This window comes from Erpetoichthys calabaricus, chromosome 1 (genome assembly GCF_900747795.2).
Source record: "Erpetoichthys calabaricus chromosome 1, fErpCal1.3, whole genome shotgun sequence".
NCBI classification, from domain to species: domain Eukaryota; kingdom Metazoa; phylum Chordata; class Cladistia; order Polypteriformes; family Polypteridae; genus Erpetoichthys; species Erpetoichthys calabaricus.
The window spans coordinates 244,723,941-244,743,185 of NC_041394.2; the positions used below are offsets into that span (position 1 = coordinate 244,723,941).

Sequence of the window (19,245 nt, forward strand, 5' to 3'; positions counted from 1 at the left end):
ATATTTTTATTACAGTATACACATTACTAAGTGGTCACTGCAGAATATTTTTAATGAGGAAAATTCAAAGATTCATACATTGGCACCTGAGCAAGCTGAAGTCTTTCCACAGCCCAGGAACACAGCACTTTCCACTGAGGGTCTTCTGGTTTATATTCTTCTTGGTGAACAAGCCAACCTAGGATATATTTATATATATATTATATTATATATTAGTATATTAAAAAGTACAGTATATTGTATAAACATTTCAATTTTAAATGACATTGTCACTTAGTTTCATGGAGCATCAGTAATTTCCAAATTAATATATCCCACTTGGGAAAATCAACTTGCTATTGCCAGCTATTATCTAAACTTACTTAATAAGACTTACAAACGCTTCAAATATTTTGAACTGCATCATTATTATCTGCTTATTATTACTTATTCCCCTTACCTTGTTCCTCACATATTCTTGATGACATAGAGAAACTAATAGTAAGTGGTAAAAATGTCACCTGACCTGAAAAACAAGCATTTAGCAATAGTTACAAAAAATGAATATTATTGTTGGTCACTCCTTAACTTTCTGAACTAAATCAAATATGCAGCATTCTGCATTTTCTATTGTATCTAGAAAGTGAAAATCAGTATTCCATTAGATTAATTACCAATATAAACTGAACTTCAGCAGCATTTCTTCAGAAGTGAACTTGCAACATTTAGCATTTTATCTTTGTATCAAAGTTTACATAAATTTCACAGTCCCTGTCCTACTACGGTGGCAACAAAAGGCAGGCACCAATGCTGGACTGCATGAAAAACCACTGTATCCATTCTCATATTAAATCATACCAAGTCAAAGATTACTGTGATGGACAAATTTACATAAAGTGGTAATACCCACGTAGACATAAGGAGAACATACTAACTTCACATACACACAGTGATCATCTCAATCTACTGCCACACCATCCATTACTATAAAACTTCATTTCACTTTTTTGTGTAAAATGCATGCTTGCTTTACCTAATAAGAATACTGGTTTAAGTCACCTCCCTAAATGGAGAATTGAGGATACGCATTTTCTTGATAACATCTTAAAATGAGCCAAGGAAATATTCTGAAAACAATTCTTTAACACTATTACCAAACCATTCACACTTTGATTTTTTTAAATAAGTTACCCATCTCTGACTGGTGTAGATTTAATCCTTCCCTTTCTGCACCATTATCTCCCTTTTTCTGCTTCTTTTCTCCTGAAAGAAATTAAAATTACCATGGCATGCTAATCTTGTATATAGTTAATCACACAACTTATAACTAGATACCTTAAATTAAAAAAAAAATTACTGCATTTCCTTAAACAAAGTTAACTTGTCCTTAACGTTAACAAAGTATGTGGTAATTATAACAGTATGTTACTTAAAACAAGTTATTTTCTTTTTTAAAATACATTTTTCAACATACTGTAACACCCATCATTTTTAAGAAGAGCTCAAGTCATATTAAAAATTATTCTAAAATATCATTATGGCTTACTGGTAGACTATAAAAATCATGGTTGCAATGACCACCATTTGTTCTGCAATTTGACAAAACATCGACCATTTGTGTATTATTCAACAGGCCTCATGTTAATAGAGTAACTACGGAACTGTGAAGCACATGGTAAAAGGTTTTTTTAACACCAAAAGCCTAGAGCACATTTGGGTTTTTGAGCACTGAAGACAGTGTTTGAAAACTGAAAGTTATTAAAAATATTAAAGAAAAGGGCCTTGTTTCATATATTCAACAAATTCATTTCACAACAGAATGCGGAATTTGTCTGTCAATGAATCCATGACAGCAGAATAAAGAAACTTATGTTAAGTCAACATTGTTGAATGGTTTTACTTAAGTTAGTCATACAGGATGCACTCTATGTAGGATACATGATAAACTCTTGACAGAATCGTAGCTAGTTTGGCCAAAACAAAAGCAATGTGTAATATGAGCGCAAGCTTAGGTAACACTTGCAAGATGACCTTGAATTTACTCTTTCAACAGGACAAAAGAGTACAAAGCATGTATGAAACATGATCGAGGAAAGTAGGTTTTAAGCCATCAAAATGATAATGCTTTGCTACTGGAGCTATTTGTTTAAACAGTAAAGCACAAATGCTTTTTGTAACATGTAGTAAAAATTCCAGTAAGAGAAATTTATGATAAAAATTATATTTTAAAGTGCACTACACAATGATATACAATCTCTGTGACAAATAAAAAACAGTTGCACTCAGAACTGGTGATCAATATTCTATAAGTAATAGTGATGACAAATAAGCAACAATCTTAAAAACCACAGAAACTTTTTCCAAAAAGGTAATTAGCACTGGATAAAATTTCAAAGGTATGGTAATTTAAGGAACTGTGTGCCACAGTGTTCAATAGTATCTTATGGCAAATTTAGCTTAGCTACCCATGGAGCCTGTAGCTGGCATCCATGAATTACCCATATGAGCTTCCTCAGAGAGGCTGAAAATAACACATATACTGTACATCACTGGGAAACTACAATAGCTTGACTCCAGTCTAGACATGGTCAGCAATGGTAAATGTAGCAATAAATGTTATGCATAGAGTAACATTGTTATATCCATACACCCAATATTAGGCTATCCACCTGACCGCACAAAGGACAATGATTCACATCCATCAAATTAATTTAATTGGTGACAATGCTACAAAAATGGTTTCAGCTTTTGCAGATTTGTTGGCCTTCTTACATAGACAGTTCACTTTTGCCATAATAATTTCACTGAGCTCAGAAGTCAAGCAAAATGACACATTTATTGGCTAACTAAAAAGATTACAATATGCAAGCTTTCGAGGCAATTCAGGCCCCTTCTTCAGGCAAGTAGAAAGTCTTTTTTGCACTAAAACTGCCTAGATATGTTTGTGTAATCCTTCTTGTTCTATGTGAATGTCTTTCCTAAATAAATCTACAGTTTCCATGACTTACACCAATATGGTACTCTAACAAAAATAATTTAAATTAATCTCTGTATTAAGTCATAACATGAATAATGGACACACATATACAAAAAACAAGCTTTAGTATCTTCTAGCCACTCTGCCAAAGACAGATGATAGAATCATTTAAAAATATTTGCTATATCTTGCCCTACATTCACTTTCAGCTACTTTCCTCTCTCTGTTTGCATGTGTATGAATGTGCTTAAGAGAGGGAGCGTTGGTTCTTGTAAAGCCTGTTTCTCAAACTCTGTCATTATTTTCAGTGTGGCTTTCTCGCATCCTGTCTGCTGTTATACTTGCCATCTTTGAAGGGGACTCTGAGTACCTTCCATGCCATTTCTCCTCCTCGTGTGTCTCACGCTTGCACCTGATCTTTCGTTGTGCTGGCAAAGCCAAACTGAATAATCAAATTGTTTAGAGGGACTGGAACTACAGACTTTTGTGTTTTATTATATTGTAGACTGAACAAATCATGTTTATTTAAAATAAACTTCATGATCTATTTGTGCAAAACAAAATGAATGTTTGAAATGAGTAAGCAGTAACAGCAGCCATAGCCATATCTTATGGCTAGTCTTAAGTGTAAAACATTTGCTTTGAGGATATTTTACATTCATTCTTTCTTTTAGAAATGCTTCAGTTTTTGGAAGTTTTTTGGCCATTATTGCATAGACAGATCAAAACTTGCTATCACATTTACATTGGGAAAGGATGTGTACTTTCATTTAATAACATTTAATTCCTTCCATTTAGTCCAATCATCTGTGGAACTGCTGGAATGTTTAGCAATACTGCCAGCTGGAAGACCACATTTAACTCATTTGGAGGCCGAGGGTCTGACATTCTGCTTCAGAATGTTTTTCATGGGATTCTTAATTATTATTTCCTCAATGACGGCCAGAAAAACCAATCCCAAACCTCAGCCCTTGTACGTGTTTGCTTAACACAGTGTTTCTGTTGAGCTGAAAAGAGAAATTTTAAACTCCTTACAGATTCTTTGAAGAATCTACAGAATTAAAGAGATGGATTTTGACAAACCTAATGCAGGTATAAGCAGTAATACTCCTTTACTGACAGCAAAAGCTTTCTAATGTCTATCTTCCTGTGAATTTCATGTTTTTATTATATTATACAGTTGTGAATTTGCAAGGTCTGGAGAGTCTTGAATATAGTACTACAGTTCTTTTGTTAATTCCTATGGAGTTTCCTTTATGCTGTGCACAATCATTTAAACAATACCTACATTAAGGTGCAATCTATTTATTTTGGACTTTCAATTTATATTAGACTGACATTTAAAAGCATTATGCTATGATTTTCTTATTTTCACTTAACTGATGAGTACTTCACCAATTTTTTTGGAGTCATCTGAGGTTGCTTCATATCACAGAAGAGTATTCTAGAGATGCTCCGATTGATCAGCTGCTGATCCGAATCAGCCAAATTTCACTAAAAAAAAAGACTCAATCGGTGAACGGTAAAACGATCACAAAAAACGCAATTTTCTGCCCCTGCCTTTCTAAGCTTTATGGTAATTTAGTTGCAGTGCTCCTTTATTCCAGGTATGCTCGGGTCCTTTTTTTTTATAGCAGACTTCCTGTAGTGTAAACAAAGAGCTGCAGTAGAGGCTTGTTTTATCAGCAAACAAGAGACAATTGGATTATTAGCCTTTTGAAGAAAGTTGAGTAATAAACTGAAAAAAAGTAATCAAGAAAGTCTTTGTGTGCCATCAGACAAACAGCAAAAAAAGCTGCTTTAAGGAATTCAGACCTTACGTTTGTCCTAAAATGGACACCGTTTGCGTTTGGACAGCAAGCTTCTTTATAATGCAGAAGCTTACACTGTTAATTGGAAAAAGAAAATACAAAGACAAATTTGAAATTGTTGCTTAGTAAACAATAGGCTTTTTAAAAAGATTTGTACTGTGTTTATTATGCTATATTGCACACAACAACAAATAGGTTTTGGTAGGAAACAAGTGCTATATAATTAATATACATTAATCCATATTTTATAATTACACCTCAAGAAATTTTAATGTTTAGCTGATACAATGAAGGAAAAGCACCTGTATAAAAACAGTAAATGTATACTTTAACAGTAAAAAGCTGTAGTGCAATTAATGATTTAAAATGATGTAAACCTATACATGCAAAAGATTTACATTTAAGCAGTGTTTAATTGATAATATCAATTAATTGTTTGTGTGAAACTATATATATATTATTACTTTTAGAGAAATGGTGAATTTGGTTTTAATTAAGCCTTGTTTCAGACAGGTACATTACAGAATGCATTAAACAATAAGAAAGCTTGTAATTAATGTGAAGTATTTTATTTTATTTTATGCCATATGTATTATGGATAAATATTTTTGTACAAATTTTATTAAAGTATACATTTTAAGGAAATTTTATTTGTTTTAGTATTTTATGGACACTGAATAATAAGTCTAAGGAATTTCATTTTGTTAATAAAAAAATAACAGTTAACAAATGTGGTCTATAGTTTAATTATTAAAATACATTTTAATACAGGACATAATGCTTCTGTTTGTCTGGTTATGTAGGAGATTTAAACATTTTTTACACAAAGGATAAAGGAAAAAAAATTGTATCAGCTGATCAAGTAACATAATATCAGTGATCGGCATTAGCTTTAAAAACATCGGCCTCATGCATAACGCCGTGCATAGAACTCACACTATAACATGGCGTAAGCACAAAAGCAGGAATGTGCGTACGCACAGAAAAATCCAGATGCAGGAATCTGTACGTACGCAAACTTCCACGTTCTTCCGCTACATAAATTCCGATCAGCGTGAAAAGTAATGCACGTGCCTTCTGTCCCACCCCAACTCCTCCCAGAATTACGCCTCTTTGAATATGCAAATCAATACAAATAGCCCTTAAGCTCAGCCTTCTGTGAAAAGACAATGGGAAAAACACGGGGGAAAATATAAGAATTTCAGCAAATACCAAATGGAGGCAAAGGAAAAACGTACTATTTGTTGGTTTAAACAGTGGTATAATCAACAAAATGAAGTTGATCAAGTGACAGAGTGTCGGAGAAACTCGAAAGCTCAAGTTCACAAAGTCGCACAGTGCCCGAAATATAAAAGAAATCACATATCAAAGTCGCCGTGAAAAGGCAAGTCGTAGCCCACCGTCTGAGTGTCATATGAAAGCTTATTAGGGTACAGACAAAAAAAATAGGCACACAGTGGGGAAAAAAGCACGAAATGTCAACTTTAATCTCGAAATTTCCACTTTAATCACGTAGTTTATTCTGCCATTAAAGTAGAACATCATAAACTTCATCTTAAAATCAATTAATTTACTAGTTTTTCAAATCCCATTGTAACTAAAGTAGCACATTAAATGCTTTGTTCTGTATTTGATCTTCTATGTGCTCTGTGTGTGTGAATCACTACCTGCTTCTTAAACGGGCTTTCTTTTTCTCTGACAGGACACAGAATCCATTACATTCGTGATATTACAGCTCTCTGAATAATTAAAATACTGAGATGTATACGTGATATCTTTTTCATGATGATAGGAGTTAAAGCATGTTATTAATCATGGGAACACGGTGGCGCAGTGCTTGTTCATGTCTCACGCAAGAGGCTTGCTGCGCCATGCGTGATCTTTGATGAAATAATTTATTGCAGCAGTACTGTCTCTTTCAAACGTACTAACCTCCAAATCCTGTCCTTACTTTTCTTTCTCCAAATACCCAATCGCCACACAATCAGCTCTGTAATAGACGTGAAGCCATCTGTAAGCTTAGAACACCGATTCTTCAAAACTTTTAAGGAACATTGAAATATCTTCGTAGTACATGTTTAATTATTCTATCCGTCTATCCTTCCAGTGTCGCGTCAGCACGAGCAAGAATACAGCGCAATGCAGGAACAATCCATGAACTAGCTAGCACTGCGGCACCGTGTCCTCACATGTTTAATTATTAACAATACAGATTATTTAAATGGAAGTTAAAGTTTTATCTGTATAATATAATCAACATATTTTGCTGCATTTCATCTTAAAAATGATATCGTCATCATATGTAAATACGCGCTTTATAAAGTGGCGCAGGTTGTGCAATATTATAACTGTCTCCCAAGTTTACAGTGAGGTGATTGTACTTATAAGTCCAAACAGTTCTACAAGGAAAACTTGATAGACTGATTTAGTGCGTTTATAGTTCTTGGGATGAAAGTTTTTCTAAACTGCGAAGTCTGTACAGGGAAGTCTCTGAAACGTTTTGCCGTGGCTGAGTCAGCGTCTGCTTCATGCTGTATACCGATAATTCTCTTTCCGATCAGCTGCTGCTGTGATTCCCCACTCAGATACAGTGATACAAGTACTCCGAGTGGTGCAGTGAGAGTAATATGGAAAAAGATGACCTGCTGTGGCAAACCTTAACGGGAGCAGCTGAAAGAAGAAGAAGATGCATTGACAGTAACAACGCTAAAGCAGTTATGGTATTTGGAATACTATGGCTATTCCCTGGACCATTATATTGCTGCAGGTTAATTACAATCAGATGCATTACACTAATAAATAATATGCAGTTAGTTTCAGTGTATTTATAAAGCCGCGTCAGGAATGTGGGTCTAAGAAAGAAAGGGTGACCACACAGGAACAGTAGCACTGCTTTGACACTGGGTGCCGCCAGACTGCAAAACCGAGCGGAGAAATTGCGTACGCCAGGGCATGAGGTACCGTGGAAAAGGGCATGGCTTTACGGCAAGTTTAGGTTTTATACATCGCGATTTGAGTGTGGAAACTATCTAACCTGGTTCCATTTTATGTTTGTGTGTGTTCATCTTTAAGCATAGGTTTTAATAAAAAATCTGGAAAGAAATATAAGAGAAAAAGTGAAGGAGTAGTAATTACTAATCCGATGGATTAAATTGTACAGATTATCTTCTCAGAAAAGAATCAACAGCAGAAGAATGATTTGGTAACAACATATTCAACAATGCAGGGCTCCAGACATTCCAGTTTCAAAGATCTGAATTTGAAATTCCATCCTCATCTCCCATTCACTTTATTATAATTGCAACTCTCTATCCTCTACCTCAAGATCAGGTGCATTTATATATTATCGTCTGTGAGATGCTTATCACACTTTTTCAGTCCTTTGTGTTTTGCAATGGGACATTCCTCCTAGGAAATCTGTTTTCACCAGCATTTATTTATTCATCAAAACCTAAACTCAAAAACATTCAATTTAGGATATTACACTACACTTATTTTATGCACAAAAGCATTTTCCCATGGATATGTCTCTTGATCTTTGTTGTCGTTTCTACCAGGAAAGCCTTTCCTGTACTTTTTTGCATATGGATTGGCTCCCAGTTTCTGCTTTAAGAATTCCTATTGATATTTTATCTCAACTATCTTTCTCACCAGCATCCTTTAATTTGTCCAAATTTTTGTTACTGGACGGCTCATCTCTCTTCTGTCCAGGAGACATTATTTTGTCCAGGCACAATAGCTGCAAATGTGTCTGTGTATACTGTATCTTGGCAAGTTTAATTTTTCAGTCTTACCCTTCCTGAACTCCCAGCTGCGATAATCAATGGTGTCATCTGGTTCATATATTACAGAATGGGTGGCCTGTAATAGCCATTGCTTTATTGCTCTGTCTTTCTAAAATTTTATGTGATGTCTAGTTTGCATTTTCCTCCTAGATTATGGTTAGTCATTTTTCTTTTTACCTCCTTCAACAGGTAGGAAGTTGCTGTCACTGGTTGATGGCGCACACAGGTCCAGCAAGTCTGGCTTGGCGCACACAGAAACCCCTGCATGCATCTACCTCCCCTCATCCTTTAAGTCGTAACAGGTTAAATGATCTCAATAACTTTAAAAGTAAGGAATTCAAGCATGAAGAACAAAGGGTTATCTAGATATGAATGAAGTTCACTATACCATGTAGGTTAATGTGGACAGAACAAATAACCTTTAATTAGTACTGTTTGCCTTACACTAAACCAAGCCTACAGCTCCATTATCTGCTGATTATAATGGAGTTACTATTTCACTCTCACTATAATTTTTTAGGCTGGCCAAACATTCAAACAACAAGGACAATCCCAATTTCAGGCTGTGAGTCCTGATCAATAACTGAAGAATATCAAAAATTCCACTTTTAACAGGCTGCCCATTTAATAAAACATTACTCAGTCAAAACAAACATCCTCACAATACAAAACAGTGTGATTAAGAACTTGGGTTTAAACATAATCTCAAGGATGACAAAGAACCAGACAAAAACAGAGAATACTTCCACTTTGTTTGTTCCCACTTCAAGCACTGAGTGGAACCTATCTGTTCATTTGTGAAAGTACTTTTTTCTTCCTGGACCCTGATCCCATGCAGGTAATGATGAGTTACAGTAAAGCAGGCATTGAACAAATGAGGATGGGTTTATGCTGGCACAAACATGCTAATTTATTAACAGAGTTAATAAAGCCACATTCAACTGATATCCATAATGGTCTCTAATAAAATTTGACTTTCACTTCTGTTATTCCCTAACATTTGTCATAACTGAAGAGCTTTGCAAGTCCCCCTTCATTAAAATTTCTACAGTCAGAAATGCTAAAGCAAAGAAGGAATTAATTACAAAAAGTTGTTTTTTTTTTAAATTTAAGTTATGTTAATTGGCAATTACAAATTTTCACTGTGTGTGAATATGGGGTGTGTCTGTGTGGTTGTTTGTGCATATATGAGTGACAGCAGTCCCTGTTATAAAGTAGAGTCCTGTCCAGGACTGTTATCAGCCTTTTGCCCAGTCCTGGTAAGACAGTCTTTGGCCCCCACAACCTAGAAATGAATGGAGAAGGTTCTAGAATGTACCAACTAAACTCAGTCCATTGAGGGCTAAAGTGCTTGCACAGTACTTGAATGCACCTGAATATTATGCCTTGCATACGGTTTCTAACTTGTTTACTTTATTACAAAATGTAATGATTATTATTTTTACTCATTACCGTTATTAAACTAAAATGAAAAAATGTAACAATAATTTGACAAGCAGAATAAAAGCATAAATAAGCCATAAAATTAAATAAGTTTTGTTATTGATAAGGGCTGGTTTCAAAGCAAGCAGTTATGATGGCATTAAAACATGTAGCCTCTTCAGACCACCAGGACCAAATTTGAGGAACCCTGCTCTAACAGATAATGTAAAGGATTAAGACCATAGTTCCTAGTTCTCTCACGGTTTCAGTGGTAAGGTCCATTCATCTTTGATTGCTTATCTTAGTTATTTTTGTATCTGGTCATGTTAACCTCATTGACTAATTTAATCAACTTTGTGATTCACTTACTTATGTACATGAGCTTATTCAAATTTATCTCTTTCTTTTAGTTTCACAGAAATCAGTTTCTCTAAACTATATATAAAATGTATGTATATTAAAACTTTCTTTTAGAACACCAGGGAGCAGTTTTGAATAAACAAACATTTATACTGTACATACAAAGAACCACAGTACAATAATTCTTCATAAGCATTCAAGTAACAATATACACCTTAATTTCTGCAGACCCGTGTGGCTCAAAACATGTTAGGTTAATGTGTGATTATATAGGTGACATTCCTACAGAGTTAAAAGGAAAGAAAAGGTGAAAAGATCATTATTAAATAACTCACTTTTATGCTCTGTTAGCCCTCGTTTTGCTTGTCCATTTGTTGACTCCTGGGTTCCCTTTTCTGGCTCTATGTCTGTAAGAGTGACTCTCTTTTTCAGTTTATTCTTGGGGGTTTTATCTAGTGCTGCATCATCGTTGGGTTTTTCAGAGCTATGTGACCCTCTGACTTTCTGGGACTTTGTGCTTTTATAGGCCAGAGATTGCCAGTGCCTCTTACTGTACACTGCCCCCTCTGTGAGTTCCTTCCATGTATAATTCAAAACATTCACCAGGCCGCGTGGTAGGGGGATCTCTTCTTCACATCCATCAATTGCCACCAGCATCCTTCCCAGTTCAGCCAATGTACTGGGAGCCATATACCTAAACTCATCAACAAGCATAATCTGACTTTCATCCCTTGAAGCTGCTAGGTGATTGGACCCAACAGTTCCTTCTTCACTGCTCCTGTTAGGCAAATTCTCACTGTTCACCTCTGACAAGACTTTATGTTTTTCTCTCTTTTTGAGATCTTCTTTAGATTTATTTTCTCCTTCTTCATCTGTGGAGGTGTCTTCAGTAACTGACTTTTTGCTTCTGCTATTTAAAATAGAAAAGAGACAAGTAAAATGGCCTATAGATTTTTGGTATATTTTGCATAATTATATACATTTACAGTTAGATTACTCAGTGCAGGACCTGGAGGCTAATTATGTCAAAATACTTTACAGAGAAAACAGTATAACAATTTAAATTAAATGAATAGTGCATTCACAGATAGATAGATAGATAGATAGATAGATAGATAGATAGATAGATAGATAGATAGATAGATAGAGATAGATAGATATAAAGGTTTCACAAAAATCCAACATATCAGTGCCTTAGAAGGAAAAATTATGAAACTGTATCAGTGACTATTAAGGCAAAAACATACAAACAGGAATGTGGCAACATGTTGCATGTTGGTTGAACATGCAAGTAAGAATTTCACCTTATCCTGTGCACATGAAAATACTACTACAATTTGTAAAGTGCCAAAGTAAGAAACTTTGCCATGCCCAATCACATCACAAATGTGGTAACAGGGTCAGTTCATTGATTTACAATAAGAAGTGAATATTGCAATAAGTTGTCTAAAGTTTAAAACGTGAAAACCAGCCTGATGTCAAACTTTAAAATGCAAATACTTGCCTCTATTTAGTGCAGTAGTGTGCAGTGACTGGAATTGTACATGAGCTAGACTTTTCTGGTAAGTGACATAATTATTGGTTAAATGCGGTAACATTTGAACCCATAATTTTTTTTATCTAGTGTCAAACATGCAAAAATGCTTTTCATATTTGGAACCATACATTTCAGAAAATAGGGTGATCATAGCTCTGTACATATACTTAATTTTCATAATCAAGAAGACAAATTACCATTACAGAAAAATTATTCACGATCGTTATCAAAAATCATTAAATGTATGTGACTTTGGGTTTCATAGGTTTCACTTGTGCCCGAATCGAAATACCAAGATTGAAAGATGAGAAATTGAGTTTTTTCACAGACGTGCCGAAGTTATTGGTAAACAAATTCCAGTTAAATTCAGTAAGCGTTGTTTATAAATATAATTCATGTTTTTTTGTTATTACCTTCTAAGAAAAGCAGCTAGGCGAGGATTGATGTTTGAGTATCTCAGATCGACAGGCAGCTCTTCTAACGTCTTCCGTGTTGGTTTATTTGATGCATTGCCTTCTATTGCCTGAAAGTAAAAGTTTAATTCATCAGTATGATTTCTAAAAACTAGAAAGAACACAAAAAAACTAAAGAGAAACCAAGGGATTCAGCTCACCTGGTCAAAGAAATATATAGATCCCCTATCTAGTAATAAATCGTCGGACATTTTCTCAATAGAGGAGGTTACCGCTGTCACGGCAGGTCAACTGATTAGCCCAGGATAGCGTCCTGTCAATTGTTTTTTTTTTTCTAGCCGGCCTCTCCGACTTTTTCAAACTGACGTCCCATGACACAAAATATTCACCAATGCCGTATTGTCACTTCAAAAATGTACTTTAAGGAGGCTGAAATATTTGGTCGAAGGTGTCTGGTATGTAAGAAACGGACAAACGAGGCGAACACGCGAAACAAAACGCGCGGCTCTTCCTGGACTCTGCAGCTACCCATGTTGCCTAGAAACGACGCGCGCTCAGGTTGCAAGCAGCGGGCACTTCACAATCACAGGCCCCTTGTTTGGTTTTTTGTAGTTGCTCCTCAGTGCTACAATAGCCATTCCCCATAACCTTAGAAAATGAGACGAAGCTGAAAGAAAACTGTTCACGGGAGCTAGCTCGAAGCGTAGTATTAACAAGTGGAGCACTGAAGTTCATAATTCCACAGCGGAGCAGCCTTACTCTTCAGTACTCTTACATTTACAGTAGGCATTCCTTGTAACATTATTTCATAAATAATATTGCAAATTCTAGTTCAGTTATCCATATTTTAATGTTATTTCTTGTAATCTCTTTTTAATGTAACAATTTGATTTATCCATGAAGCTTTAGCAAAATTCCACCCACCATCTTGTTTTTATATAATTTTAACGCAAAGCTAAGTACTGTACACTAGGATAATGATTACACCCTAATGAAACTTCCTTCATAAACATATCCTCCTTATTCCATCCAATACTCAAGTATATAATAAAGATCAATATCATTCTCCGTTTACGTCTGTACATTAAATCATATTCCACTTTCATAAGGTAAAAAATATTATGCATATTTTAAAATCTTCAGATTGCCAAACCATTTCCATTTGTCCTAGCACAACTCCACAATGATCCATATGCATTAATATCCGCACCCCACATCATACTACCCTTTGAGATCCGGAATTACATATAGTATTTAGTATTTCAACACATAACACTCCACAAAGATTGTAAAAGTTAATTACTGTTATGTTTCCTTCGAGATCAAACAATTCCAAAAGTGCTTTATGCTTTTCACCACCCCACCCACTTTAACAGTTAATTTATAAAGTCTTATATTAATATACTGTAAGTATGAAAAGAAAAAACTTAGGTGACAGCCAGGTCTCCGGAATACTGCAACCGCCCATACATTTTAGGAGCGGAGCTCACAAAAACATTTTTCAAATAAAATTAAACGATAAAAAATAAATAAAAAATTAATAAACTAAATCAATTACCATTTCAAACAAACTTGCACTATATGACACGACGTATGCTGTTGTTTCTTTGTCACTTTATCCATGCCAAAACTGTAGAGCAGGGGTGTCAAACTCCAAGCCTGGAGGGCCGCAGTTACTGCACGTTTTCATTCTGACCATTTTCCTAATCAGTGACCAGTTTTCACTACTAATTAATTTCTTTGCCCTTCAATTTAGTAGCCCTGTTAAGGATTCGGTCCTCTGAATTTATTCCTTTCTTCATTAAATGACAGCCAAACAGTAATGAGATGTGAAACGAGCCAACAGGTGACCAACTAAAACTTCAACCAGTTTCTTAATGAGAAGACGAGTCTTGCTGTTAATTAAACCCGTTATTTAATTCCTTGGTCTGTTGCTTCTCTCATTCTGCCACGGCAGACATTTCCAAAACTGTTGATTTTCTGTTCTTTCCAAGAACACCATCAAGATGTTTTGGTGACATGAGAGATCAACCTCATTGAGACCTTCACCTTTCTTTATTTTCAGATATTGTGTGATGGGCACAGGTGAGCTGGTCATTTGGTGGCTTGTTTTGTGTCTCGTTATTGTTTGGTTGCTAATTAAGGAAAAAGAAACGACTAAGGGGCCTGAATCAAGTTATTTAAAACTAAACAAAAAAGTTAATTAGCAGCAGAAACTGGTCACCAATTAAGAACATGGTTAGAATGAAAACCTGAAGCCACTGCGGCCCTCCAGGACCAGAGTTTGACATCCCTGCTGTAGAGAGTTCAAGTACACGGTGAAAGTGGTTTAATATGGAATATTCTGTTAAAGCGGACTTATATGTAGTTATTTGGCCGACACCCTTATCCAAGGCAGTTTAAAATAAACACACCATTTCTTTTTCCAATGGGAGCACTGGCGGATTACGCGGTGCCAGTACCTTCCAATCTCCTAGCATAAACAATTGTTTACAGAATGATTCAGCAAAGGTGTCACGCAAATGAACTCTCATGTTTGTTGTGAGCGTATTGTTTCTGACGTATTACCACAGGTGCGATGCTTTAAGACATGCATTCAGCTCATGTTGATCTTGGAATAACGGGAAGTGTCTACCGGAAGTCACCAGCTAAAACAACAACAGTTCCTCCCATCAAAGAGTTGTTTGAACGTAGGTCTTGTGTTTGGTCAAGAGCCTCTAGAGCTTTTCTATGAGCTATTGTACACTCATCCCAAATGATCACGCTGCAATTTTGAAGCACTTTGGCTTGTCCTGATCCTTTGCTAATGTTGCATACAGGACTGTCACTATGAGCCAAGTTTAGTGGCAGCTTCATCGCTGAATGTGCTATTCGCCCTCCTTGAAGGAGAGTGGAAGCAATGCCTGAAGATGCCACTGCCAGTTCAGTCTTCCTTTGCTGACGAATCTTGGCCAAAATCAGGTTAATGAGGAATGTTTTTCCAGTTCCACCAGGTGCATGAAGGAAAACGATATATCCTTTGTTTGTATGTATGAGATTCAATATGGTATTGTAAGCAACTCTCTGATCTGTCACCAGCCGTGGATCATTTTCAGAGATGTATTTTTCAAGATCTTCGAATCTAGTTTGTTTCGCGTAAGATCAGCAGCCCTTCTCCTGTTGGCAGACAGCCTGCCTTCCCTTTCTTCAGATGTTTCATCCGCTCTTGCATGATCAGCCCTTCTCCTGTTGGGAGACAGCCTGCTTTCCCTTTCTTCAGATGTTTCATCCACTCTTGCATCAGCAGCCCTTCTCCTGTTGGCAGACAGCCTGGTTTCCCTTTCTTCGGATGATTCACAGAGACCATAGGTGCCGCTAGATGGTGCCGCCGTTAACATCTGTTGCAACGTGCAGCTATCTTGTCGATGAATAGTACAGGGACGTATGCCGAACGTTGTGCCGGTGAAAAGGTGCCCTGCGCTTCACCACGAACATTTTTCCAAACCAAACATATCCCATGACCTCCTCCTGGTCACAAAGGAGCCCCATCCCCAGGCTGGTGGAGATCAGACGCCCAGTGCAGATTTGTATGGCGGACAAACAAGCACACATACATACAGTACACACATACATACATTGACTGTGCTTTATATATTAGATATCTTAATTCCAGTGGGTCATACATTTATATACAGTTTGTACATATTTTTTAGCATTGCCTTTAAATTCTTTGACCTGAGCCAAACTTTTTGGGTCGCCTTTCACAAGCTTCTTACAATAAGTTGCTGGAACTTTGGTCCATTCCTATACCAGTGTGACTGGGATAGGTTTGTAGGCCTCCTTGCTCACACTTGCATTTTCAGTTCTGCCCACAACTTTTCAGTTGTCAGAGGTCATGGTTTTTTGATGGCAACTTCAATACCTTGATCTTGTTATCCTTAAGCCATTTCGCCAACTTTGGAGATATGCTTGGGGTCATTGTCCATTTGGAAGACCCATTAGTGACCAAGCTTCAACTTCCTTGCTGTGCTCTTGAGATGTTGCTACAGCATATCTACATAATTTTTCTTCCTCTTGATGCCATCTATTTTGTGAAGTGCACCAGTCCCTCCTGCAGCAAAGCACTGCCACATCATGATGCTCCCACCCCCATGCTTGACATTTGGGATGGTGTTCTTTGGCTTACAAACCTCATCCTTTTTCCTCCAAACGTAACAATGGTCATTATGGCCAAAGAGTTTGATCTTGGATTCATCAGACCAGAGGACATTTCTCCAGATATTAAGTTCTTTGTCCCCATGTACCATTGTGAACTGCAATCTGGCTTTCTTATGGCGGCTTTGGAGCAGTGGTTTCTTCCTTGTGGAACAGCCTTTGAGGTTATTTCGATAGAGGACCTGTTTTACTGTGAATATAGGTAATTGTCTACCTGTTTCCTCCAGCATCTTCACAAGATCCTTTGCTGTTGTTCTTGGATTGAGTTGCACTTTTCATGTAAAAGTACATCTATATTACTAAACGACAATTTAATTTATGCACGGACGGCGGACGCACCGCATGTGCACTGTGCCGCAGCGCCCCAGAGTCAAACCCAGCGGCTTCCCAGAGACAGTAGGTGGCGCCCAAACAACACAACCTGTAAACTAAACTTGCTCTAATCCACTGTGCCAGCAGTCGGTGTCAGCAGAGGCAAAGGAGTCATGGCTACAAATGGAAAGAGCTCAACGATGTGTAATACAAAACCGAGCCCATAATTCCCACAGTCAGTGGGTGGCGCCCAAACACCACAACCCGTAAAGTACACCTGCTCTAATCCACTGTGCCAGCAGTCAGTGTGTGTAAGTTGGAGTATGCTTCCTAACAGTAAACGACTTCTACCTCACAACACAGCCACAGAACAACAAAGACGAGACCGCATAGATAAAAACAATACACGGAGGCTCCTACGACACGCTTCAGACACACCAGAAGCAAAGACGTCACGGCTCCACAATGAAAGAGCTCAACTAACGGAAATACAAAACGAGCCCGTATGGATAAACACAATGAACGAACGCACCCACAACGCGCTTATGACACAGCAGACGCAAAGGAGTCACGCCTCCAAATGGAAGAAAACATGTACATGGTACATCGCAAATCCAAGAATGGCAATCACTTTCTGTTCCCTCCGATACTTGGAGGGATGAAACATCATGGAGGGTGGGTGCGTCCTGGGAAAGTTCATTTAATTAAATAAACATACTTGTACTAAAGCGGTTTCTTTTTGGAGCTGTGACTCATCTGGTTCTGGTGTTTCAGAAGCGCATTGTAGGCGCCTTCGTTTATTGTTTTTATCCATGCAGTCTCTTTTTTGTTTTTCTATGGCTGTGTCGTCAGCGAGAAGTCGTTTGCTGACAGCGGCGGATTTGCATGCTGAAGTGACCATGGCGGAGGATCCGGGCATGGAGGGCTACATTACTAAACGAACGTGGAATATGCGGTGGTGTGGGCGGTCGCATTCGGGCAGCTGTACAACCTGGCATGCACGCTTTACCTCAGGTTTAGTTTACAGGTCGTAGCCATGGTAAAGTTTTCATTTAATTAAATAAACGGGCTTGTGTTTGTATTACTAATCATTGAGCTTCTTCCATTTGGAGCTGTGACTCCTTTGCCTCTGCTGTGTCATAAGCGCGTTGTGGGTGCGTTCGTACATTGTGTTTATCCATACGGGCTCGTTTTGTATTTCCGTTAGTTGAGCTCTTTCATTGTGGAGCCGTGACGTCTTTGCTTCTGGTGTGTCTGAAGTGCGTCGTAGGAGCCTCCGTGTATTGTTTTTATCCATGCGGTCTCGTCTTTGTTGTTCTGTGGCTGTGTCGTTAGGTAGAAGTCGTTTACTGTTAGGAAGCATATTCCACTTATACACACTGACTGCTGGCACAGTGGATTAGAGCAGGTGTACTTTACAGGTTGTGGTGTTTGGGCGCCACGCACTGACTGTGGGAACTACGGGCTCGGTTTTGTCTTACACATTGTTGAGCTCTTTCCATTTGTAGCCGTGACTCCTTTGCCTCTGCTGACACCGACTGCTGGCACAGTGGATTAGAGCAAGTTTAGTTTACAGGTTGTGTTGTTTGGGCGCCACCTACTGACTCTGGGAAACCGCTGGGTTTGACTCTGGGGCGCTGCGGCGCAGTGCGCATGCGGTTTGTCCGCCGTCCGTGCATAAATTAAACTACTGTTAGGAAGCATACTCCAACTTACACACACTGACTGCTGGCACAGTGGATTAGAGCAGGTGTACTTTACAGGTTGTGGTGTTTGGGCGCCACGCACTGACTGTGGGAACTACGGGCTCGGTTTTGTATTACACATCGTTGAGCTCTTTCCATTTGTAGCCATGACTCCTTTGCTTCTGCTGACACCGACTGCTGGCACAGTGGATTAGAGCAAGTTTAGTTTACAGGTTGTGTTGTTTGGGCGCCACCTACTGACTCTGGGAAGCCGCTGGGTTTGACTCTGGGGTGCTGCGGCGCAGTGCGCATGCGGTGCGTTTGCCGTCTGTGCATAAATTAAACTGTCGTTTAGTAATATAGATTGTATTTTAATTGGTGAATCGTTGGCAAATCTTTGACCATTAAGTTCTACATTTATATGCACAAACCAAATGTTAGATGTGGACTCCAGACAGAATGATAAATTTGGAGTTTCTTGAATTACTGCAGCTGCTTTGTGCAGTAATTCTTTTTCTTGCACTCATAACCGTCATGGACGCACACAGTCACAACTCTTCAGCAGAAACTTTGCTTGCCTTTGGAATCTTGTGGCTCCTGGGCATGTGCAAAGTTACAGCTGTGAGCAACCCCTCTACCAAAGATGTACCCATCAAAAACAGCACTCGGTAGAGCTATCTTTGATGGAGGAGATTGACACTTTTTATTTCAAGATGTATTTCATGTTGCATGTGGTGTCAATAAAATAAATAAATGCATTAAGAAATAAG

General features: G+C 37.7%; 2 protein-coding genes across 2 annotated transcripts in view; both read right to left on the reverse strand.

Annotated features, from left to right (window-relative positions):
- The window catches only part of LOC127529042 (uncharacterized), a 481,049-nt gene that overhangs the window by 10,222 nt on the left and 451,582 nt on the right, over window positions 1-19,245 (reverse strand). The window lies entirely within an intron of this gene.
- Window positions 440-12,814, reverse strand: LOC127529045 (uncharacterized). Its single transcript, XM_051931395.1, has 5 exons — window positions 12,485-12,814; window positions 12,285-12,394; window positions 10,666-11,244; window positions 1,171-1,239; window positions 440-505 (listed from the first exon to the last, which is right to left on the reverse strand). The coding sequence occupies exons 1-4, from the start codon at window positions 12,533-12,535 to the stop codon at window positions 1,215-1,217; spliced, it is 765 nt and encodes a 254-aa protein (XP_051787355.1). The 5' UTR covers window positions 12,536-12,814; the 3' UTR covers window positions 440-505; window positions 1,171-1,214.

Bases quoted from the DNA above. Each gene is read 5' to 3' on its own strand.
- LOC127529045 (XM_051931395.1), bottom strand. From the start codon at position 12,535: ATGTCCGACGATTTATTACTAGATAGGGGATCTATATATTTCTTTGAC. The intron at 11,245-12,284 runs GTAATAACAAAA...TATTTTAAATAG, and splicing joins CTAGCTGCTTTTCTTAGAAG to CAGAAGCAAAAAGTCAGTTA. The intron at 1,240-10,665 runs GTTATTTAATAA...TTCTTTCAGGAG, and splicing joins CTAACAGAGCATAAAAGTGA to AAAAGAAGCAGAAAAAGGGA.